General features: G+C 45.3%; 2 protein-coding genes across 5 annotated transcripts in view; both read right to left on the minus strand.

The window, feature by feature from the left end:
* The window catches only part of LOC116862587 (protocadherin gamma-C4), a 30,236-nt gene extending 16,247 nt beyond the window's left edge, over positions 1-13,989 (minus strand). Inside the window, exon 1 of one of the 4 annotated variants that reach the window (XM_032849952.1) lies at positions 13,885-13,989. In XM_032849952.1, the coding sequence (XP_032705843.1) occupies positions 13,885-13,914 (30 nt within the window). In that variant the 5' untranslated portion in view covers positions 13,915-13,989. Of the gene's footprint in view, positions 1-822; positions 3,958-4,867; positions 7,485-13,884 lie in introns of those variants that run through there. The other 3 variants (XM_032849950.1, XM_032849949.1, XM_032849951.1) reach the window with 3 other exon arrangements.
* On the minus strand, positions 11,193-13,944 carry LOC116862588 (protocadherin gamma-C3-like). The gene is given in 3 exon segments (XM_032849954.1): positions 11,193-11,416; positions 11,419-11,466; positions 11,469-13,944. Coding segments are annotated over 3 exon segments (2,583 nt in total). The 5' UTR covers positions 13,915-13,944; the 3' UTR covers positions 11,193-11,327.
* Positions 13,990-25,089: the final 11,100 nt, after the last annotated feature.

Here is a 25,089-nt window from a genome sequence, read left to right on the forward strand (position 1 = left end):
GAGTCCTTGCAGGCCCTGGGAAACCATGCCACAGTATCCTCAACAGTGTATGATCAGTCTGCAGTGAGTATCTCTGAGGCCAGCTGCCAGGTGGTTTGGAAGCTATGAGGGGCCTGGGGACAGCCAGTGCATGTGAACTTGACAGCAAGCACTGGCAGTTAAAGGTGGTGTGCATGTAAGATCAAGTGCAGGTAGGGGTGTGTGCATGTGTATGTGTGCATGCAAATGAGGTGAGGCAAGCCCACTGGTCCACGTGGCCAGTGGCTGTGTTCTGCAGGGAGGATATGCGTGAAGCCTGGGTGTACACCTACCCTGTCTACAGATGTGTTTGTTTGATGGGGGAATAGGGAGAGTTGAGATTAACAGTGAAGTCACCCACTAAGGGAGTGGAAAGTGGAAACCTGAAGACTGGCAGAGCAAGCTGGCTCAGGATTCAAGGAGGCTGGGTGCCGGTATAGATTCATGACTGATTCTACCCAGGAGCAGGCCCCCCACCCAACCCCAGCCATAAAAGATGACTGGACCCCAGCCTTTCCTGTATGTGGGCGGCAGGGATTGGTTCTAGTTCCCCTCACCTACAACCACCACCACCTCCTGGTACTCCGAGTCCTATCCCCACCTTAGTGTTCCACACAATCAGTCCAAATGGCCCCAAAAGTCAGGCAGAGTACAGGCAATGCTGAGCTCCATGCCCTCCTCCACCCCCATGCCCCCGCCCTCTCCCCAGGAGGAGTGGATGCAGAAAGTCCCTTTTGTGGCCGGGCTACTTCTCCACTGCAGCCCATGGCGGTCGGTCACCCTGAGCAGTAGGGAGCCCCTCACCTGGCTCCGCTCCCGCAGTGTGTTAGAGCGGGACCGGTAGGCATCAGGCTCCAGCACCAGAGCTGAGGGCTGGTGGACACTGAGGGGCCTTAGAAAAGTGAAGTCACTGCCATCCGAGGCTGGTGAGAAGCACGTCCTGTAGCAGTGGCTCTGCGAGTCTGAAGGCCGCAGCGTCACCTCCATGTACTTGAGTGTGCCGTCTGAGCTCACCTGCAGGTTGGGACTAGACTGCTTATAGAAGTCCCGAGAGGGGGAGTCCTGGCGCCTGCAGCACTGGCTCCCACCCCCATCTGCATCTCTGTGCCCCCAAAGGCACTTAGCTGACAGGAAGGTGAAGGTGACTAAGGATAAGAGACTGATGGCTGCAAGAGCCACAATGAGGTAAAGGGTAAGGTCTGCATGCTCAGGAGGGTTTGAGAGGATATCGCTGGACTTGGGCATCTCCTCGGGATCCTCATTCTCCAGAACCAGCAGCACCGTAGCTGTAGAGGAGAGTGAAGGGTCACCGTTGTCCCTCACCAGGACCACAACCTGCTGGGTGTCAGAGTCATCCTCCCGTAAGGCCCGGGCCGTGCGCACCTCGCCAGTATGTGAAGACACCAGGAACAGTCCCGGGGCCGTGGACTGTGGCAACAGCGAATAGGAAAGCCACGCATTGTGGCCTGCGTCAGCATCCACAGCTGTCACTTTGGTGACCAAGGAGCCAGGAGGAGCAGAACGAGGGAGGCGCTGGGGGACTGAGAGTTCCCACCCGGGTCTTGGGTGCAGCACAGTCGGCGCGTTATCATTCTGGTCCAGGACAAACACATGCAGAGATGTGTTAGAATGCAACGGGGGAGAGCCAGAGTCTCGAACCCCCACCATGATCTGCAGCATTTGCAGCAATTCATAGTCAAAGGTGCGCTGGGCAAAGACTCGCCCATCCTCAGGGTTGACATATACGAAGGAGGAAGCTGGGGCTCCCTGAATCTGATTCCCTACGATGGAGTAGGTGAGGTGAGCATTATCCCCAGTATCTGGATCCAAAGCAGCCACAATGCAGAGAAGGGAACCTGGAGGCCGATTTTCTGGGATGTATGCGGTATAGAGCTGCTGAGTAAAGTAGGGGGCGTTGTCGTTAACATCTGAAATGTTGAGCCTGATGGTGAGATGGGCGTGCAGGGGAGGTGAGCCTGCATCACTGGCCAAAAGCTCAATGGTATAGTGGGATGTGGTCTCCCGGTCCAAAGGCTGGCTGGTCAGCAGTGAGTAGTGGTTCTCAGAAGGCTTAATCTGAAATGGCAGGTCTGGGGAGATATCAAGGCTCACTTCACCATTTCTACCTGAGTCTCGGTCCCGCACATTGAACAAGCCCACTACCGTGCCCACTGGTGTGCTCTCCAGGATAGGGTTGACCAAAGAGGCCAGGAGTACCTCTGGGGCATTGTCATTGGCATCTCCCACATCCACTTGAATCATACAGTGGCCTTCCATGGCTGGCTGTCCCTGGTCACGGGCTCTCGCATGAATTTCATAGAAACTCGACTCCTCAAAATCTATGGGACCCAACACGTGGATTGCTCCACTGCTAGGGTCTAGGCCAAAAAGATTACGCACTACATCAGATGTATGGTCCCCGAAAGAATAGTCTAGTTGGCCATTGGTGCCCTCGTCTGGGTCAGTGGCATTGAGGCGAAGCAGCAGTGTACCCACAGGTGCATTCTCAGGGAGCCCCACGCGAAGAACTGAGGACTGGAAGGTGGGGGCATTATCGTTGACGTCCAGCACAGTGACAGAGATAAGGGTGGTCCCTGAGCGGGCTGGGACACCTCCGTCCACAGCAGTGAGCACGAGCTGATGTCTCGCCTGGGCTTCACGGTCCAGCTGCTGCTCTAGCACCAGCTCTGGGAATAGCTTCCCATCTTTTAGGGTCTTCACCTTCAGAGAGAAGTGGCTGCTGGGGCTTAGAGTGTAGAAGCTCACAGTATTGGTGCCCACATCTGGATCCTGGGCACTATCCAGTGGGAATCGTGCCCCAAGTGCAGCTGATTCTGAGATGCGTATCTCCCGCTCTGAGGTGGCAAAGCTAGGAGAGTTGTCATTGAGATCCAGGATCTCTACCTCTACGCGCATTAATTCCAAGGGATGTTCAGTCACCACCTGCACGGGCAGCAGGCAGCTCGTACTGGCTCCACACAGGCTCTCTCGGTCAATCTTCTTATTCACTGTCAGAGCACCACTCATCAAGCTCAGGGAAAAATAGTGGCCATTCTCCTCAGACCCCAACCGCAGTCGGCGGCTCAACAGATCTGTCACCTTTAAGCCAAGATCCTGAGCAACATTCCCCACCAACGTCCCCGGCTCTGACTCCTCCACCACTGAGTACCGAAGCTGCCCGGATGCCCAGCCCCAGCAGCACAAGGACAACATGCAGAGCACCTGCCATTTCCCAGCGAGCTGTGGGGGTGTCTCAGGTCCCATGACCCAGAAGGCCCTTCCTGGACACTGACTCTGTGCTGTCCTGTCTCCAAGGTAGACCCAGGTCTTGGAATGTAGCAGCTGAAATCTCTTGTCTCCTTCCAGCCTCTTAAAAACTGCTCCGAGGTCTGTCTGCCTGCAGCAGTTCTTCTTAGTCACCAAATGGCGGGGGTGGGTGGAGGGGGGATGGGAACTGAATCTGAGTGGAGCTGGGGAACAGGGGGAGGAGAGGTGGGCAGGAAGAGCAGATCCCCCACCTCTGCTCTGAGTCTGATTGGCCAAAAAGTCTGTCTGCTCTCAACCAATTATGAAGTCTCCTCGGTCCTGGAAACCTTAGGAACAGGCAAATCTGTGTCAAAGAAGCCTCCTACCTACCCACTCATTTCAGGCTGCAGGTTGATTCAGCCCCCTTGGCAGCAAAGTTTGACAGCTCAGATGGTGCTCAACGGGGAAGACAAAGTGGTACAAAACTTCTCAGGGTTCTATCCCAGCAACTTCCCTCAGGACTTTAGAAGCTCCCACTACTTTTCTTCAACCAACAAAATTGTGTCCTTTCAGGGGAGGCAAAGCCCCTGTGAACCCCTCCTCCCCCATCCTGCCAAAGGCTGCTAAGGTGAGAGAAAAGTTCTGTTAGGATCCTGTAAAGCCTTGCTCTGAGTAGCCATCAATGCTTTGAAGAATCTCAATGTCAGCTGATGGTTCTAGGGCTCTGCTTTTCTTAGATCCCTGACTTGAGCTGTGGAATGAGCACAACAGCTTGTGGTAGGGGGAACGTTCCTGCGACTGATCCACGTCCCCCAGGAGAGTGACTAGAAACTAGAAACTAGGCATGGTTTCTAGGATTTATGGCTTCACCAATTCAGAACTCTACTTAAAGACTCCCAGAGTGGCTGTCTCTGAGTTCCTCAGCTGTAAACCAGTTTTCTGACATTAAGTGATTTTACTTACGCTACTCTTCCCGCCAAATAAATGATGCTCCCCTGCCCCCATTCTCCTGCATCCAGCTCAAACCTCAGTGGGGACCTGACTGGGATTCCTGAAGACTTGGACTGAAAGATCTCTGCGTGCACCTTGATGCCTCCCTGACCCTTCAGTTCTCTCCTCTTTGTGCTTCCTGCTGTTTCAAGCAGAGAGTTCTCTCTATGGTGGGTTAGGGAGTACCCCATACCATGGGGCAAATATATTAGTCCCCCTCAATTCACTGGGAAATGGTAGCCTAGAGTTAAGGTAGTCCAGAACCTGCCCTCCCCAATCAAGAAGAGAAAGCAACCTCTTGGGTTTAGGTGACTGCCTGGTCTACTTTACCCTTGTGCAGTAGAGCCTTCTATGCTCCCATATTCTGGCAGCAGGCTTCCACAATACCCTGACTCTTGATCATTACCTTCATTTCTTACCCTCAGATAAGGGCATAACCCACCCCAAGTACTCATCCATTATTCACAAAACACTTCTAAAGCACACCATCTACCACATAGTTACCATGCACTATGGACTCTTGCAGAGAGACCAACAGTCGATGGGATGTGACCCAGCCATACGCCTGCATCAGCATAACCTCAAGCATTGGCTGAGCCTGCAAAGGTCTCACCTCTAGCCCATACAGAAGATCAGAGGGTGGGCAGCTTGGGCGAACAGGCTCCCCTGCCATGGGTGCACTGGGTGACTTCACCATCATGAAGCTATCACTCCGAGTGGGTGCAGAAGCCAAAGGTGTACAGCCATGAGAGTGGCCGCCCACATCAACAAACTTGATAGGATCATCTGACCCTAGCTGGATTCGCAGGATCCCATTGGAAGGAGGAAGCCCCTCCCTCCTTCGAGATCGGGTGAGACAGGCACAGGTGCCAGCAGGAAAGCAGGTCACTCCACAGGCAGCCCCACGCAGACACTTTGAGAGCAGTGCCACAAATGAGCCAAAGGACACAAAGCAAATTGCCACTAGCGATACAGCCAAGTAGAGGGTCAGGCGGGATTCTCCTTCCCTTGGAGCTGAAGATTCTCGAAGATCAGGGACAACTGGATGAGTATCTTCCTCCAAGGACACTAGTAAAGTGACAGAGGTAGACAGTGGGGGGCTACCACTATCCTTTACCACAATGACCAGCTTCTGTGGTGGGAGATCAGCTGGGATGGGAACTGCCGTCCGTACCTCCCCAGCATAGCGAGAGACTGCAAACAGGCTGGGGTCTGGGGCCTCCAGGAGCTGATAGGAAACCCAAGCATTGTAACCTGAATCCAAGTCCACAGCAGTCACCTTTGTGACTAGGTGCCCAGCACCAACTGATGGAGGCAGTGCTTGAGGACACAAGGAACCAGGCCGCGCCCTAGGGCGGAGCACAGCTGGGGCATTGTCATTGAGGTCCAGCACAAACAGACGAACTGTCACAGTGCTGCTGAGGGGTGGGTTGCCCCGATCCCGGGCCTGCACCTCAAACTGCAGTGTCTGTGTTTGCTCATAATCAAAGGATCGAGTAGCATGAACAGCTCCTGTCTGGGGATTCAGAGAAATAAAGGAAGAAGCTGAAACATCTCGATTTCTGGGCTCCAAGAGAGAGTAGGAGATAAGTGCATTCAAGCCAGAGTCTGGATCAGAGGCTGCAAGGGAACAAAGCAGGTCCCCTGGGCGATTGTTCTCAGGAACAAACACCTCATGTGACCTCTGGAAGAAAGAGGGTGGGTTATCATTCACATCTGAAATATTGAGGAAAATAGTCCTCTGGGTACTCAGAGGAGGATTCCCAGCATCAGAAGCAGTGACCATGATGTCATAGCTGGATTTGGCCTCTCGGTCCAAGGGCCCAGCAGTCACCAGGGAGAACTGGTTCCTGAAGGCAGACTTGAGGGCAAATGGCAGGTGGTCAGGAATACGGAGGCTCACATCTCCATTCGACCCTGAGTCAGGGTCCTGCACACTGATGAGTGCCACTACAGTGCCAGGTTCTGCGCTCTCTGGAAGAGTCCCAAGCTCCGAGGTCACTGTGATGTGTGGGGCATTGTCATTCACATCTAGGAGATCCACTCGAAGGCTGCAATGTTGCTCCATGGCTGGAGAACCCCCATCGCGAGCCCGAATATCAAATTCATAGTAATTCTCGCTCTCAAAGTCTAGGGGCCCCTGAAGGGTAAGCTTTCCAGTAGTCGGGTGAAGGCTAAAGAGGTTTCTCACACGATCAGGGGTGTGACCACTGAAAGAAAAGGTGACGTTACCGCTGGGACCCAAGTCTGGGTCAGAGGCATTGAGCTGGATGAGCAGCATGCCGGCTGGGGCACTCTCCAACACGCTAATCCTATAGCTGGATTGCTGGAAGGCTGGGGCGTTGTCATTCACGTCCAGCACAGATACTCGGAGCTCTGCGGTGCCAGATCTCGGGGGGTTCCCTCCATCCACAGCAGTCAGCACCAGGCGGTAGTCTGATTGCTTCTCCCGATCCAAAGGTTTTTCCAGGAGCAGCTCTGGGACCAGGCTGCCGTCGCTGCGCTTCTTGACATCAAGTGCAAAGTGTTCATTGGAGCTTAGTCTATAGCTGCTGATAGAATTGCTCCCCACATCTGCGTCCTGAGCCTTTTCCAAGGGGAAACGCTGTCCTGGAGGAGCTGCCTCCCCAATTTCCAAGTCCAGCTGCTGCCGAGGAAATCGGGGGGCGTGATCATTCACATCCACAATTTCTACCTCCGCTCGGTACATTTCCAAAGGCCCTTCGGTTACAAACTCCAGGGGCACGATGCAGCTGGCACTGAGTCCACACAGTGCCTCCCGATCAATTGGATTCTTGATGAGCAGGGCTCCGCTGTCCAAATCCACACGGAAGTGTCTTTGGTTCACCTCTCCAGCAACCTGCAGCCTACGCGCTGACAGACTCTCTGTATCCAGCAGGAAATCTTGGGCGACATTCCCTACAAAAGTCCCCTCCTGTGACTCCTCTGGGACCGGGTAGCGGATCTGCCCACAAACGTAACCCAGGTTGCAAATGAGGAACAAAAGGGTAGCCCCCCAGCAGATTTCTACCCAGCTTCCCACCTTGCAGAGCATTGCTGCTTCCCGCTAGTCCTCTACCTGGTCCTGAGAAGCAGAAGAAGCCGACCCGCCCCAAACGGCAACAGCAGCTGGAGACACCTATCTCTCTTTCGTGGCGCCAGCTCTGGCGCGGCTGGGCCGGCGCCGCAAGGGTTACGCGCCGTTTTTTTGCTGGTGGCGGGGTAGATTTGTCTGCCTTCCGCCACCCGATTGGCAGACGGCAGCTCCTGGGCTCAGCCAATAGGCTGAGCAGAGAACATCCCAATAGCAGCAGGGTTAATGCGTCGCAGCACTGGAGGAAAAAAAAAAAAAAAAAAAAAAAAAAACCCAAAAAACAAAAACCACCTATCTTTTTGCCTTCCTCCCACTCAACAGCATTTCTTTCTATAGGTTTATTATCTCTAGGAGAGACAGACAACATGTATATATGTCCTTTTTTCCCTCCTAACACACCAACTTCCCCCGCCCCTTTTCGGCGGGGAGGCGGGGAGTGGGGGACAGAGAGCCAGAGCCCTAGCAACCTGCAGCCCAGAGAGAAGTAGCCATTTGAGACTGGTCACTTTGTTCAAGCCCGTGTTGTCATCCACCAATATTCTAAATGGGTAGTTTCTGCCTCAGTCTGATGTATTAGAGCAACAACTAATTAGAAGCAGGGCCATAGACTCAAAACTCTGCCCCTCTGCAGATTATTCAGAAACATATCCATCTCTGCAGAAAGACTTACACATTAATGTAGCCAATTAAATTTATGCAGTGCACGTTTTTGTTGTAACAGGAGGTGCAGCAGAAACCGAATCTCTCTTATTCAGACACTAGCTAGAATTACCATTCATTGATTTCAAGGACAGTATAGAAGGAGATGAAGCAAGGTGGAGGGAGAGGTTCCAAATCAGTAAGGAATCAGTGTGCCTGAGAGGCGCTAAGGACTAGATCTCATTACCTGGCAGAATGCTAATGTTCACAGATTTAATAGCTTCCCTGAATGACTGAGATCAGCCACTAACAGCACTGTGCCTACAAATCCCCTTTATTTGACACCATGGCATGCTTGATTTGTTAATTACCAAGAGAGACAGTTTCAAATGAGCAAGCTTTTCACTTGGTGCCATGGGGCCTCTTGGAGCTGGAGACTGGATTCACTTTACTCCCACCCTGATTTAGACCCTCCCAGGAGCCTGGCTACCACCTCTCACACACAGAAACACAGATCATCCCACACTGTAGTTACCTGCAAACTATAATCCTAGTGACACATCAGAGCACAGAGAGACAAATCCAGCCTGATCTGGACATAAGATTTCCTAACTCATCTGAATCCTCACCTAGGTCACCACAGGCTGCAAAAACCACCAGCAAAACCCCGATTTCTTATCCTCCCCAGATTTTTAACCAAACCTGTAATCCTCAGGAATATCCTTTTGACTATGGTGAAGCCAACAACCTACATTCTGGTCTCAAACAGAGGGATGTGGCTTTCTGTGTTCTTAAACATAAAACAGCTAAACCTCCTCACATAGGAGTAATGGAGATATCAATCAGAAGGTTTCAATCAGTCTGACCTATGAGGTGTTTGGGGTGGGATTCACTAGCACAGGTGAATGGCACCACCAACAACCCACCATGAATATTTTATACAATTCATTCATTTAAAATCCACAATTTGGGGCACCTGGGTGCCTCAGTGGGTTAAAGCCTCTGCCTTTGGCTCAGGTCATGATCCCAGGGTCCTGGGATCAAGCCCTGCATCAGGCTCTCTGCTCAGCAGGGAGCCTGCTTCCTCCTCTCTCTCTGCCTGCCTCTCTGCCTACTTGTGATCTCTGTCTGTCAAATAAATAAATAAAATCTTTAAAAAAATAAAATCCACAATTTGATGGTTTTTAGTATATTCACATATGTTAAAAGGATACAACCATCACCACAATCTAATCATAGAATATTTCTGTCATCCCTCATAGAATATTTCTGTCATACCTCAGTTCCATACTGACCAGCTCTAGACTTTTTAAGAACAGCTGGCCAGATGCTAGTGGTTTAGGAAGATTTTCTCTTTAGATGACTAAAGCATCCTCTTATGTCTTCCCTACGTTGCTCCTCTAGAGCTATTCCAAATACATATGTATTTTTAAAACACAATTGTTTCTGTATTTGGGTATAGTTGATACACACTGTTACATTAGTTTCATGTGTACAACACAGCAATTCAACAAGTTTATAGAGCTATTCTATAGAATATTTTAAGGCTGGAAATAACAGAATTTTCTAAGTTCAGCCTGGCCCAGTAAGTCTGGTTCTATGAACACCAAAATAACACCTGGCTTCATAAATGTGTTAATTGATAGACTGATAATTTTAGAGCAGTAGTTTTCAAACTAGTCTGTACATTAGAATCACTTGGGGACCTTCTAAAAATACTGATCCCTGTGTCTCACCCCCAGACATTGTGCTTTAATTGGCCTGGGTGTGGCTCAGGCTTCAGAATTTTTAAGGGGTCCCCAGGTAATGCTAGTATGCAACCAAGTCTGACAGCTGTCATCTTTCCTTAGCGCCTTTCCATTTATGTCTCTACTATGTCTTTTTTGGCTGCCTCCAGATTTTCTCATTTCCAAGGTGTGTTTAAGATTGGGGGTGGGTAGGGGCGCCTGGGTGGCTCAGTGGGTTAAGCCTCTGCCTTTGGCTTGGTCATGATCCCAGGGTCCTGGGATTGAGCCCCGCATAGAGCTCTATGCTCAGCAGGGAGCCTGCTTCCCCCTCTCTCTCTGCCTGCCTCTCTGCCTACTTGTGATCTCTCTCTCTCAAATAAATAAAATCTTTAAAAAAAGATTGGGATGGGTAAAGAATAAAAATGATAATAACAGAATTTTTTAACACTTAGGATACACCAGGCTCTGAGATTATCTTGGCCAAGGACTCACAGCTGGTAAGTAGTGAAGCCTCATCTGTCTAAATGACAAATCCAAGGGTTAGTAACAATAATATACTTATTAGTATACTAATATACTTTATTGATCATAAAATAGCAGTGGTTCTCCTACAACTGGAAGTGTGTACAGGCTTCACTCCAAGACAAAAGCCTCATAGTTACCTGCACACCAAGCCTGAATAAATGAAAGCTTTACCTTTCTCAAGTTACAAATTCCCTACCTCTTACATTGTATGCACACTTAAGAAAAATAATGCTGGAAGGGAATAACACTGGGGGTACAAAAGAACTTTCAATTTGTACCACATGTTCTTTTGGATTGTCTGGATTTATTTATAAGGTAAATGATTACTTTTACTTCTATAATTAATGGTGACTACATCTTTAAATTTGGGGATTCATGTTAGTTACAATTATTTCTCCATATTTTTCTCTGTTTCCTAAATTTTCTATAATACACATGCATTACTACTATGCCACTAAAATATTTTGTAAGTAATATACACATTATTTCCAGCAGTGTACTTGAATTAAAACTTGAAGGATGCCTAGAATTTTCTTTCTTTCATAGAAAATCAGCTGAGAACGAGGTCCAGGATCTGTGTAGGCAAAGGAACATTATCAGGGGTGCCTGGATGGCTCAGAGGGTTAAGCATCTGCCTTTGGTTCAGGTCATGATCCCAGGACCCTGGGATCGAGCCCCACATCAGGCTCTCTGCTCAGCGGGGAGCCTGCTTCCCCCTCTCTCCCTGCCTACTAGTGATCTCTGTCAAATAAACAAATAATCTTTAAAAAAAAAAAGGAACGTTATCAGTACACCATTAGTTTTAATGAAGATGCAGCAATCAAATGAAAGATGGGCAAATGGAATATTTGCTATATTCCAAGCATCTGTCACTGGTTAGAGATATCTAGCATCTTGTTCTTAATGCAAATGACACCAAGCTAAGTTCTGAGTGCTGAGATCTTGGCTTATAATTTAATGCCCCCTTAGCAAGATTGGTTAGTTGTGATGGCAAGTGAGTGCTGAGTGTGGGAATTGGGGCCACACATGAGTCAATCAAATCCACATTGTGTGGGTTCACAAACCACACTCTAGTCAGGCCATCCCTTTCACAAAGGCATGATGCTTGATCTAGGCAGGGCAAGGTGAAAACGTGGATGTATCATTAGGAAATCATGTTCATCATTAAAAAAACACTCCATTCCTTCCTGAACCTGGTGCAAGCATCAAAAAGCATTAATATCGTTCTGGGATGCTAACCCTTACCTGTCCAGGAGGGGAGCTCTCTGCACCCAACACTTGCCTATAAAACACTGGATCACAGCTCCGCAGCGTGTTCTGGCGGCTGGCCAGTGGGCTGGCAGCACCAGTTTTCTTCAGCAGCAGGTCGCTGCGGCGTGAGTCGGTGGTGAGGTACACCTGATGGTAAAGGTGCGGTGGCATCAGGCCACCCCGCACAGCGTCTGCATGCAGAGAGGACCCTGGTGTTCGGTACAGGGAGCTCACTGGGGCTCGGTAGAGGTCCCTGGACTGCTTCCACTTGTAAACTTTGAATATAATCACTCCCAGTACTGTGACTGCGAACCCCACAGAAACCAGGATTAGAGAGAGGAGTAGATAAAAGGTGAGATTTTTATTCTGCTCCCGAGGGGCAGAGCCAGAGGGGAACTCAGCCCGGGCTTCAGGAGACTCCTCAGTTACTGACACAGTCAGTGTTGCCGTGGTAGACAGTGATGGCTCCCCATTGTCTTTGATCAAGACCATAAGAGTCTGCCTGGGCACATCTGTGTCCTGGACTGCGCGGGAAGTGCTGACTTGACCTGTGTGAAGCCCCACAGCAAAAAGGCTCTGGTTGGAAGCTCCCAAAAGGCTGTAGGAGAGCCAGGCATTGTGCCCTGCATCAGGGTCCCAGCCTACCACCCGTGTGACCACATGGCCAGGAGCGGTAGCTCTGGGCAGCATCTCCACCGAGCTCCGGCCAGGCCGAGGGTACAAGACCTGTGGGGCATTGTCATTACGGTCAGTGACAAATATATTCACGCTGATGTTGGTGGTCAGGACCGGAATGCCCCCATCACTGACATGAGCTGTTATTTCGAACTCTCGCCGATCTTCATAATCCAGGGACACTAAGGAAGACACGATGCCACTGTCACGATTTATTGTGAAATAGCGGCCCACTAGCCCAGTTTCAGCTCCTTGCTCCAAGAGGAAGAAGGAAAGGTGAGAATTTTGTGGGGCATCTGGGTCCCAGACACTTAGATTTAGTATTGGAACCCCAGGGATGTTATTTTCCTCAACATAAACATCATAGGAGGACTGGGAAGACTGTGGAGGGTTGTCATTGATATCAGAGACTTGTACTTGCACAACTGTAAGAGCTGAGAGGGAAGGGACTCCCGAGTCTTGAGCAGTGATGCTGAGATTGTATTCTGGGACAGTCTCACGATCCAGGGCTGCACTGGTTTTCAAAGTAAAGTAATTCTTGAGGGAAGAAGTTAGGCTGAATGGGAGACCTGGAGGAATCTGACAAGTCACCAATCCATTCTCCCCAGCATCCAGATCGATCACGCTGAGCAAAGCAATGACAGTTCCAGGAGGAGCATCCTCAGGGACTGGGCTGTACACGGAGGTGACTGTGATCTCTGGGGGATTGTCATTCACATCCAGAACCTCTACCAAAACTTTGCAATGTGCTCCTTCCGGAGTGGCGCCTTTGTCTTTGGCCTGTATGTAAATCTCGTGGAGTTTTGTGTCTTCGAAGTCCAGGTGACCCTTGATTGTCAGCACCCCAGTAACAGGATCTAAGGAGAAGAGATCTCGCATACTGGCACGATTGTGGCTGCCAAAAGAGTAAATGATTTCACCATTGGGGCCTTCATCCAAATCAGTTGCATGAACTTGCACAACGAGAGTGCCAGGGGATGCATCCTCCAGGACACGCGCACGGTACAAAGACTGATTGAAGCTGGGTGCATTGTCATTCGCGTCCAGCACGGTGATGCGAATGGGAAGGGTGGCCGAACGAGCTGGAGTTCCTCCATCCAAAGCCGTCAGCACTAACTGGAGACTTGGCTCTCGCTCCCAATCAAGGGCGCGCTCCAGCACCAGCTCCGCGTACTTGGTGCTGTCCTCCCGCGTCTGAACGCGAAGCGCAAAGTACTCATTAAGGCTCAGCTCATAGGTTTGTAAAGAGTTGCTTCCTACGTCGGGATCGTGCGCGCTCTCCAGCGGGAAGCGCGTGCCTGGCGCCACGGCCTCGCTAATCTCCAATTTCATTTCCCGGGTAGGGAAAGAGGGATTGTTGTCGTTGATATCTTGGATCACCACCTCTGCGCTGAACAGCTCTAGTGGGGTTTCCACTACCAGCTCCAGAGTTACGGTGCAGGAGGGCAGTGTCCCACAAAGCTCCTCTCTATCCAGGCGGTCATTCACGAACATCTCTCCTGACTCCCGGTTCACCTCAAAGAACCTTCGGCTAGTCCCGGACAATACCCGCAGCCTTCGGGCTGACAGGCTGCCGAGATCCAAGCCAAGGTCCGTGACCACGTTGCCCACCGCAAAACCTCTCTCTCTTTCCTCCAGGATCTCATAGCGAACCACGGCAGAAGCCTTGTGCAAAGCACCAAGCAGAAACAAAACTCCCACCACTCTCCCGGTGCTTACCAGTCCGCTCCTCCGGGCCTCTGGGACCATCTCACTCAAAGGCAGTTCCTCTTAGCGGGGTCCAGATTTTTCCGGCGATTTCGCTGAGAAACTTTCAGCGGGTTAGCGCTTGAGCGCTGGGCGCGGAGTCAGACATGGCTTTCTGGATGCCGCTGATTTGCTCTCCGGCTGTTCAGTCTCTGCCTCATCCCGGGGCTCCGAGAGGGGACGGGCCCGGCCCGATCTCCAGCGTCTTCATTGGCCGACAGCGGCACGCAGAGTCCCAGCCAATAACTGCACGAAGAATGCGCTAGCGCCGGGCTCTCTGAGCGGGACAAACACTAAGGACAGGAACTTCACTTTCCTTTGGCTTCTTTCCCCAGTTTAGGGCCAAAGCACCTTGGCAGTTATCTGTACCTCGGAAACCCCCCTTAGCCTGCAAAGCCAACTGCAGAGCGATGAAGTTGGCTGTTCTGCAAGTTTTCAAACCAAACCAAAGCCTATTGTACGTTTTAATCACTGTCTTTTAGTAATCACAAGAAGGGAGCATCAAACCAAACTGAGAACCATACAACACTGTCTGGAAAAACACAAAACTGGTTTGTTGAAGGGCTGAGTAAATCCTATCCACCTGGACTCTACATGTAAGGGGGCATTTAGCATTTCCGTGGAAATGTGAATAATTTCAGCTTTATCTCTTACCAAATGAGAGTGTACAATTTTATTACTTCCTCAGTAGAGTAAATCAACAGGAGCCACTCTCTGTTTGGTTTAACTGTGTTTTAATTTAAAATTCAGGTTTCTTTTAAAACTGGTGTTGTTCTTTAGCTCTCATTTCTTAAGAACCAGGGAGCAATGTGACATTTCCTTACCCCATCTTTCCCAACATAACCTCAATCATAAGGCATAATCTCATATACTTCCTTTTACACCGTCAATCCATTTCCCAAGATCTTGTGTTCATATGCCGCAAAGAGAAGATGCATTGCTAAAAAAGGATAATATCCCTCCCCCCAAAACAGAAAAATCCAGGCCTGTTTATCACCTTTATAAAATGACTGAGATATGCAGCAAAGCCCCATAGTCTTTAGAGAATACAAAGCCTTTAGCTCATAGAAGAAAGATCCTCAGGTTTTCTGCATTTAAGATTATAATTCAAGAAACAAACAAAATGGTAATGATTAGGATAATGAATTAGACAATCAGGTATGAAATAAACTGGCTAAGTTGTACACCTTGGGCAAGAAAGTACCTTCACAGGGTTTCTGGTTTCCTTATCTTATAAAATGCCAGGCAGGTAAAATGCCTGGCATAGAGTAAGCCTCAATTACTGATGCAAATCACCCTATTAAATATGAGACATAAAGTTTCAGAGCCTCATACTATTTCTGTATACTTGTCTTGGACATCACTTTGACTGCATACATTACTTTCTGAAGTGTAAATGAACTCTGAAGCAGGGAGATAGTCAAACAGGTTAAATAAGTAGATAAGTATGTAAGTATAAAGAGGATATTTACTGAAGAGATGAAAATCCCTTTTGGATCTGTTTCTCCATGTCCTCAATACTTTATTTTAAACCCCCTAGGTTTTTTTCTTATGAGTGACACAAGTGGGAAAGTTTATTAAAGCTCAAGTATACTGTCCAGATGTTAGAGCAGTTAGCCTGAAGAGAGAGCTGCACCTGAACTGGACATGAGCAGACACTTCTCCAAAGAAGACAGCTAAATGTCCAACAGTCACATGAAAAAATGCTCTACATCACCTGCCTTCAGGGAAATACAAATCAAAACCACAATGAGATACCACCTTACACCAGTCAAAATGGCTAAAATTAACAAGACAGGGAACAACAAATGTTGGCAAGGATGTAAACCCCATAGTTTTAATTTTTTTTTAAGATTTAATTTATTTATTTGAAAGAGATCACAAGCAGGCAGAGAGACAGGCAGAGGGAGAGGTAGGGAAGCAGGCTCCCTGCCGAGCAGAGAGCCCAATGATATGGAGGGCTTGATCGCAGGACCCTGGGATCATGACCTGAGCTGAAAGCAGAGGCTTTAACCCACTGAGCCACCCAGGTGCCCTGAAACCCCCTAGTTTTAAATACTGTTTGACGACAGATCAGACCACCGAGAAGGCTGATGGGTATTTAAACACTGAAAATATTCTATAGAGTATATTTAGAATATAGAATATAGCCTACTCACTTGCTACTCAAAGTGTGAGCCAAGAACCAATGGCATTAAGCATCACCTAGGAGCTTGTTAGAAATGCAGAAATCCTCTACTTTGTACCTCCTGACCAGATACTGATTTAACAAAATATCTGTGTGATTTGAATGAATATTAGGGTTTGAGAAATACTGATCCATGGTTTATTCAGAAATAATGACTTATCAATCTTTTTATTTTCCATTCGCCATCACTTAATTACAACATGGCTTTTGAAAACTAGCTTCTAAAAGCTGAGATGGTTTTCCCATTTGTAGTAAGGCCCATAGTTTTCTTAAGACGTCTTCATAAGCCAGCAGCACCCTCTTGGATCCATTTTCCATAGTAGCCACAATGATTTCTTTAAAAAATTTTTTTTAAGATTTTATTTATTGAGAGATACTGCACAAGCAGGAGGAGGCAAAGGGAGAGAATCTCAAGCAAATTCCGTGCTGAACATGGAGCCCAACTCGGGGTTTTATCCCACAACCCCAAGGTCATGACCTAAGCTGAAACCAAGAGTTGGACACTAAGCTACTGAGCCACCAGGCACCTTTGATCATCTTAAAATTTTAATTAGATCAGGGCGCCTGGGTAGCTCAGTCGTTAAACGCCTGCCCTCGGCTCAGGTCGTGATCCCAGGGTCCTGAGATACAGCCCTGTGTTGGGCTCCCTAATGAGCAGGAGAGTCTGATTCTCCCTGTCCCTCTGCCCCACTCCCATTCATGTTCTCTCTCCTCTCTCTAATAAACAAGTAAAATTTTTTAAAAAGTATAATTGGCAAATAAAATTGTAAAAATTCAAGGTATAAACATGATGATTTACTATACTATAAAATAATTACAACAGGGGCACCTGGGTGGCTCAGTGGATTAAAGCCTCTGCCTTTGGCTCAGGTCATGATCTTAGGGTCCTGGGATCGAGCCCCGCATCGGGCTCTCTGCTCAGTTCGTGCTCTCTCTCTCTCTCTCTCTCTGCCTGCCTCTGCCTGCTTATGATCTCTGTCAAATAAATAAAATCCTTAAAAAAAATTACAACATAGTTAACACATCCATCACGTCTGTTAGTTACCAATATGCATGTATGTGTGTGCGCATGCACGTATGTGTGGTGAGAACAATTAAGATACAGTCTCTCAGCAAATTTCAAATATATCCTATAGTACTGTTAACTACAGTCAACATACTGCACATTAGAGTCCTAAAATGTACTCATTTTGTAACTGTAAGTTTGTACCCTTTGACCAACATCTCTCTACATTTAATGATTATTAATATAGCAATCTTCGTGCCAATGGCCTAGTAATCATAAAATGCACTAAAGATTATATAGAGTCAATTATATGCATCCATTTTCCCTAGGTGTAAGAATTTTGGAAGATACGGTCACTCTTTCAAGCTACCAGTGGACCTAATGAAACTATTCCTTAACCTAATGATTTGAAAAATACAGTTTGCTAAAGAGGCAAAGAAGGTGTGGTAATACAACTTACACTGTGGGGGGGGGGTATGGAAACACCAGTGTTATAGGAACAGCACAATTTTTCAGTCTCTATCTTCTTTCCTTTCTGTTCTGTAATTTCTTTTTTTTTCTTTAAAGATTTTATTTATTTATTTGACAGAGAGATCACAAGGAGGCAGAGAGGCAGGCAGAGAGAGATGAAGGAAGCAGGCTCCCTGCTGAGCAGAGAGCCTGATGTGGGGCTCGATCCCAGGACCCTAAGATCATGACCCGAGCTGAAGGCAGAGGCTTTAACACACTGAGCCACCCAGGCGCCCCTCTCTTCTGTAATTTCAAGAGAGACTCTCATCAATGAGATATAGCAAAGACAATTTTGACATAGAGAGTAAATGTGTTACAGGTGTCCAGCGTGAAGACTTAGGGTCAGAAAGACGTGAGCTCCCATACTGAGTATTACACTTAGTAGCTATGTAACCATAAAGTTTATTTTTAACTTCTCTTTCTTTTTCTTTAACTTTAAAATGGGAATAATTACTTCACCCCTTCAATCTCAATCTGTTATTTTTTTTAACAGCTTTATACTCACCACAGAGTTCACCTAGACAATCAAGCATTTTTAGTAAATTTGTATTTATGCAACCAACACCATAATCCAGTTTTACTATATTCCCATCATCCCAAAAGTCCCTTAATCCTGTCTGCTGTCAATCCTTGCTCCTAACCCCAGCCTGAGACAACCCCTGGGTTAAAACTCCCAAGTCCACGGTGCCTGGCTGGCTCTGTCAGTAGAACATGCAACTCTTGATCTCCGGGTTTTGAGTTCGAGCACCCACACCAAGCTTAGAGATTACTTACAAATAAAATCTTTTAAAAAAAATTCCCAAGTCATTCTTAACATCTTTTTCTACATTTCCATTTCAATTAATTCCCAGTACATGTGAATGCTTACTACCTCCAATATGTATTTTGAATCTATCAATTACTTTCCCTCTCTACTCCCACTTCCTGAGTCAAATGTTATCTTATGACTGGCTACCCAATTTGTATGGCCAATAAAAATAGGGGGCTTCTTGTTTAAAAATTAATAACTTCAAGATAATAACAGCAGGGCATTAGCCCAAATTCAGGGCCCTTCTAAGAAAGGGGACCCATGTGACTGTACAGATCACATGCTCATGAAGCTGTCCTTGCTGGCACAGAGGAACCTTTCCAAAAATATGTCCTAATATCATTTTCATATATTAGGTGACTATATCATAAAACTATTTATTCTCAGGGTATCCAGTAATATCAGAAAATCCTGCTCATGGTACTGTTAAATTATTACATTCAAGGAAAAAGTATATGTATTACCCCTTTAAAACCCAAAATATCAACTATTAATCTTCCAATTAACCTAATTTGCCTATTTGAGAAATATTCCAAGGTCAAATTAAGAGATCATTTGAGGAGAACTAATATAAAAACAGATAACCAAGAGATTAATCAAACATGTACCACAATTTTGGGCGCCTGGGTGGCTCAGTGGGTTAAGCCTCTGCCTTCGGCTCAGGTCATGATTTCAGGGTCCTGGGATCGAGCCCCGCATCGGGCTCTCTGCTCTGCGGGGAGCCTGCTTTCTCCTCTCTTTCTCTATGCCTGCCTCTCTGCATACTTGTGATCTCTCTCTCTCTGTTTCAAAATAAATAAAAATAAAAAAATCTTTAAAAAAAAAAACATGTACCACAATTTTTACACTGGTGGGAGATTCAAGGATTTGGTGAATAACCTGAAGAGTTTAGCCTTAATATTTACATGAAAAAATATCTTGCATACTTTTTTTGGGAAAAAGATCTATTTGAAAAGACCTATGAATGGGGCACCTGGGTGGCTCAGTGGGTTAAGGCCTCTGCCTTTGGCTCAGGTCGTGATCCCAGGGTCCTGGGATCGAGCCCCGCATCGGGCTCTCTGCTCAGCGGGGGGCCTGCTTCCTCCTCTCTCTCTGCCTGCTTCTCTGCCTACTTGTGATCTCTCTCTGTCAAGTAAATAAATAAAATCTTCTTTTTTAAAAGAAAAGACCTATGAATCTTTTTTTTTTAAAGATTATTATTTATTTATTTATTTGATAGCGAGAGATCACAAGTAGGCAGAGAGGCAGGCAGAGAGAGAGGAGGAAGCAGGCTCCCTGCTGAGCAAAGAGCTCAATGCGGGGCTCGATCCCAGGACCCTGAGATCATGACCTGAGCCGAAGGCAGCAGCTTAACCCACTGAGCCACCCAGGCGCCCCAAGACCTATGAATCTTAAAAATAAGTTTTATACCCCTTCCCTCTCCCCTCAGAACAGAAGAAATTACCTCATCAATAAGAAAGAAAATAGAAGATTATAGGGGAAGGGAGGGGAAAATTAAGTAAAATGAAATCAGAGAGGGAGACAAAACACAAGAGATTCTTAACTATAAGAAACTGAGGGTTGCTGGAGGGGAGGTGGGTAGGAGGATGAGTAACTGGGTGATGGGCATTAGGAGGGCACTTGATGGAATGAGCACTGGGTGTTTTATACAACTGATGAATCACTGAACTCCACCTCTGAAACTAATACAATATATGCTAATTAACTGAATTTAAATTTAAAAAATATTTTGAAACTACAGGGGCACCTGGGTGGCTCAGTCAGTTGAGCTGAGCATCTGACTCTTGGTTTTGCATCAGGTCTTGATCTCAGGGTCATGAGACTGAGCCCCGCATTGGGCTCTGTGTTCAGCAGAGTCTGCTTAAGATTCTTTCTCCCTCCCTCTCCCTCCAACCCTCCCCTTCCTCCTGCTGTTGCATATATGTGTCCTCTCTCTCTCTAAAATAAATAAATATATATTTTAAATATTTTGAAACAAATCAGTGATTTTGAAGATCAAAAGTTTGGGGCACCTGGGTGGCTCAGTGGGTTAAGCCTCTGCCTTCAGCTCTGGTCATGATCCTGAGGTCCTGGGGTTGAGCCCCACATCAGGCTCTCTGCTCAGCAGTGAGCATGCTTCCCCCGCCCTGCCACCTGCCTCTCTGCCTACTTGTCATCTCTGTCAAATAAACAAATAAAATCTTTTAAAAAAGTAAAGATCAAAAGTTTAAGAAAAAAGATGTTTACCTCTTCACCTATTTGAATGGTATTGTCATCTAGTCCTGATCACATTAGTACTCTCTATTTAGTAAATCAGAAACTCAAATATGCCAGGAAACTACCTGAAAAATACTAACTGCCCACTTGAAAATCTTCCAAGAGACCTAAATTCTCCTTAGATTAAATTTGTTCAATTTCTCCCAGCATACTAATTTTATCTAAATTATCAGTTCTCACCAAATGAATAACCATGTGTGGTTAAATTGTTTATTTTTTAATCAAATAATGCACTTCATAATATGTTGATAAGTTTGAGTGTGAAGAAAGTGTAACTTTCTGATTTTTAAGCCTTCCATCAATATAATGATGCTATCTCAAATCACTGAGGCAAAGATTAAGTTTTTAATGAACAGTACTGAGACAACTGGACAGCCAGTTGGAGGGAAAAATATAAAATTAGATCCATACCTCAGCACACAGAAGAATAAAACCCATACAGATTAAGGATCCAAATGTAAAAAAAAAACACAAAAAAATCATATAAGAACTAGAAGAAAACTGATGAATATTTCTGTAACCTCAGTGTGGGGCAAGGCTTTCTAAGCATGACTCAAAACCTAAATGTAATATAAGAAAAAATTATTAATTTGATTACATAAAAATATAAAGGAAAAAAGATTGAACTGCAAAAAACACTCTAAACAAAGCTGAAAGACAAATGATATACTGAGAAAAAATATTTTCAACTTACATCTTGGGCAATGACCTAATATCTCTAAATAAATGAATAACTTTTTTAAAATTTTAGGTCAAGACACTAAAAAATCATACAGTAAAATGAACATAAGACATGAACAATTTTTAAGAAGATATAAACAGGCTCAAATATGTGAAAAGATCTTTAAATTTAATCATAGTGAGAAAAGATCTAATCAAAACTATTTTGAGGGGCACCTGGGTGGCTCCGTGGGTTAGAGCCTCTGCCTTCAGCTCGGGTCATGATCCCAGGGTCCTGGGATCAAGCCCTGCATCAGGCTCTCTGCTCGGTGGGGAGCCTGCTTCTCCCTCTCTCTCTGCCTGCCTCTCTGCCTGCCTGTGATCTCTGTCTGTTAAATAAATAAATAAAATCTTTGAAAAAAACTATTTTCAAATTTTTTAAATAATCACATTAGCAAAAATTAAAAATCCTGACAACATACTCTATAGAGGAGGCTATGGGAAAATAAGCTTTCTCATCTACTGGTAGGAATGCAAAACAGTACAATTTATATGGAGGGAAACCGTTATATCTAACAAACCTATATATGCATTTGCCCTATGACTTAGTAATCACACTTTAAAAATTTTTTTAATTTTTAAAATTTCTTTTCAGTGTTCCAGAATTCATTTATTTATGCACCATACCCAGTACTCCATGCAATATGTGCCCTCCATAATACCCACCACAAGACTCACCCAACCTCCCACCTCCTACCCCTCCAAAACCCTCAGATTGTTTGTCAGAGTCCACAGTTTCTCATGGTTCGTCTCCCACTCCAGTTTCCCCCAACTCCCTTCTCTTCTCCATCTCCCCATGTCCTCTGTGTTATTTCTTATGCTCCACAAATAAGTGAAACCATATGATAATTGACTCTCTCTGCTTGACTTATTTCACTCAGCATAATCTCTTCCAGTTCCGTCCATGTTGCTACAAAAGTTGGGTATTCATCCTTTCTGATGGAGGCATACTACTCGATCAGGTATACGGACCACATCTTCCTTATCCATTCATCCGTTGAAGGGCATTTTGGTTCTTTCCACAGTTTGGTGACTGTGTCCATTGCTGCTATGAACATTGGGGGACAGATGGCCCTTCTTTTCACTACATCTGTATCTTTGGAGTAAGTACCCAGTAGTGCAATTGCAGGGTCATAGGGAAGCTCTATTTTTAATTTCTATTTTTAATTTCTTAAGGAATCTCCACACTGTTTTCCAAAGTGGCTGCACCAACTTGCATTCCCACCAACAGTGTAAGAGCGTTCCCCTTTCTCCACATTCACTCCAACACATGTTGTTTACGGTCTTGTTAATTTTGGCCATTCTAACTGGTGTCAGGTGGTATCTCAATGTGGTTTTGATCTGAATCTCCCTGATAGCTAATGATGATGAACATTTTTTCATCATGTCTGTTAGCCGTTTGTATGTCTTCACTGGAGAAGTGTCTGCTCATGTCTTCTGCCCATTTTTTGACATGATTATCTGTTTTGTGTGTGTTGAGTTTGAGGAGTTCTTTATAGATTCTGGGTATCAGCCCTTTGTACTGTCATTTGTGAATATCTTCTCCCATTCTGTGGGTTGCCTCTTTGTTTTGTTGACTGTTTCCTTTGCTGTGCAGAAGTTTTTATCTTAACGAAGTCCCAAAAATTCATTTTCACTTTTTGTTTCCTTTGCCTTTGGAGATATATCTTGAAAGAGGTTGCTGTGGCCAATGTCGAAGAGGTTACTGCCTATGTTCTCTAGGATTCCGAAGGATTCCTACCTCATGTTGAGGTCTTTTATCCATTTCGAGTTTATCTTCATGTATGGTGTAAGTAACTACATTTTTAGGAATATATGCTTAAGACACACCTCAAAAAATATGAAAATACATATGTACCAGATTATTCATTACAGCATTATTTATAATTGCAAAAATATTAGAAACAATCTAAATGGCAAACTATAGATTGACTGAATAAACTATGATATAATAGAGTTTTAGAAAGCTATAAAAAATAAACATCTCTATAAATTAATATACAATGATTCATAGGACACAATGTTAGTACAAAAAGCAAAGGGATAACTTTTACTTCTGCTCATGTAGAAGGAACCATATCATTATAAGCAACCTTGAACACTGATGAAAATATGTGGAAAATACTCTTAGACACTGGTTTAAAAGGAGTGTGAGACCAAGAGAAGGGAAACAAATAAGGTGAGTTCTAGGATCTCTAGTATTTTGCCTGGAGGTAATTTTCAGACCATGGGGCGAAAAAGGAGACACCCAAGAACAAAAAAGTGATCTTGCTGAATTTAGGAGTAGAAATTAAGAGTTTGGGGAGACCAAAGCAGCTAGAATTTGTGGAACAGAGAAGGGAGCTACGTAAAGAACTCCAGAAGTCTGGATAACGTTCCCAAGTCTCTGGATGAACAACAGTTGAGCACATATAGACTGATAACTCTCCAGAAGCTGAATAAAGAACAAGGAAGCTATAAGCTGAAGAATTCTGAAGCTCACACAGGGATGGTAAATATTTGGGTTCCATTCAGCCAGAATATAAAAATCATTATGAACAGCCAAAAAAAGATCACAACTTAGTAGCAGCGCTAATTAGTCCAATGCAAAGGTTTCTATAGATCTGTCCTAACAAAATTTAAAAACAAGTCTTGAAAAGATCAACCAGATCAGCAAATAACTGCCTTCCCAAACAAATTTCAATACTTTTTAAAGAAAGACAACAAAACCCAAACATTCAACAATGTAGCATTTACAATATCTACCATCCAATGAAAACATTACTAGGCATGCAAATAATCAGCAAATTATGACTTAAAACCAGGAAGAAAATCATCACAAGAAATAACAAAGGTAATTAAATTAGCAGACAATGACTTTAAAACAGCTATTGTAAATACTCTCAAGGATTTAAAGGAAAACATGGAGACAATGAGAGAAAGGAAAGAATGAAACAGAATTTCTAGAAATGAAAAAGAACATATATGAAATGAAAACTTCACTAGTTTTAACAGCAGCCTAGACACTAAAGAAGATCACTCAACTTGAAAACATAGTAACAGAAATTATCCAGAAACACACAGAGAAGAAATGTGGGAAAATATCAATTTGTCTAGCATAAGTAAAATTGGAGCTCCACAATTGTGTATGTGTGTGTAATAATATTTGAATATAGCTCAAAACTTTCTAAAGACTTTCTAAAAACTTTCTATACTTTTAGATCCACAAACTCAAGACACTCAACAAGTCCAAAGAAGGATAAACATCAAGAAAAATGCACTATGGTCCATCATAATCAAGTTTCATAGATAAAGAGAAAAATTTAGAAGCAGCCAGAGGAAAAGAAACATTAAATACAGAGAAACAAAAAAGAAAGACTATAAAATTCTCATTAGAAACAACACAAGGCAGAACAGTGAGGAGTAACAACTTCAAAAAACTGAAAGAAAAAAAGTATCAGTCTAGAATTCTATATCCAGCAAAAGTACCTTTCAACAATGAAGGTGAAATAATATTTTTTTCAAACAAAAAACAAAAAAAAATGTAACCAGAAGATCTGTACTGCAAGAAACATTAAAGGAAGTTCTTCAGTCTGAAGCAAAATGACACCAGATGGAAACCTGGATCTATGTAAAGTGACGGAAATGATAAATACATAGGTTACATATGAAAAACTTCTCACTTCCTAGTTTCTTTAAAAGAGAATTGAT

Source organism: Lontra canadensis, unplaced genomic scaffold (assembly GCF_010015895.1).
Source record: "Lontra canadensis isolate GAN:19392208 unplaced genomic scaffold, GSC_riverotter_1.0 scaffold270, whole genome shotgun sequence".
Classification (NCBI taxonomy): Eukaryota; Metazoa; Chordata; class Mammalia; order Carnivora; family Mustelidae; genus Lontra; species Lontra canadensis.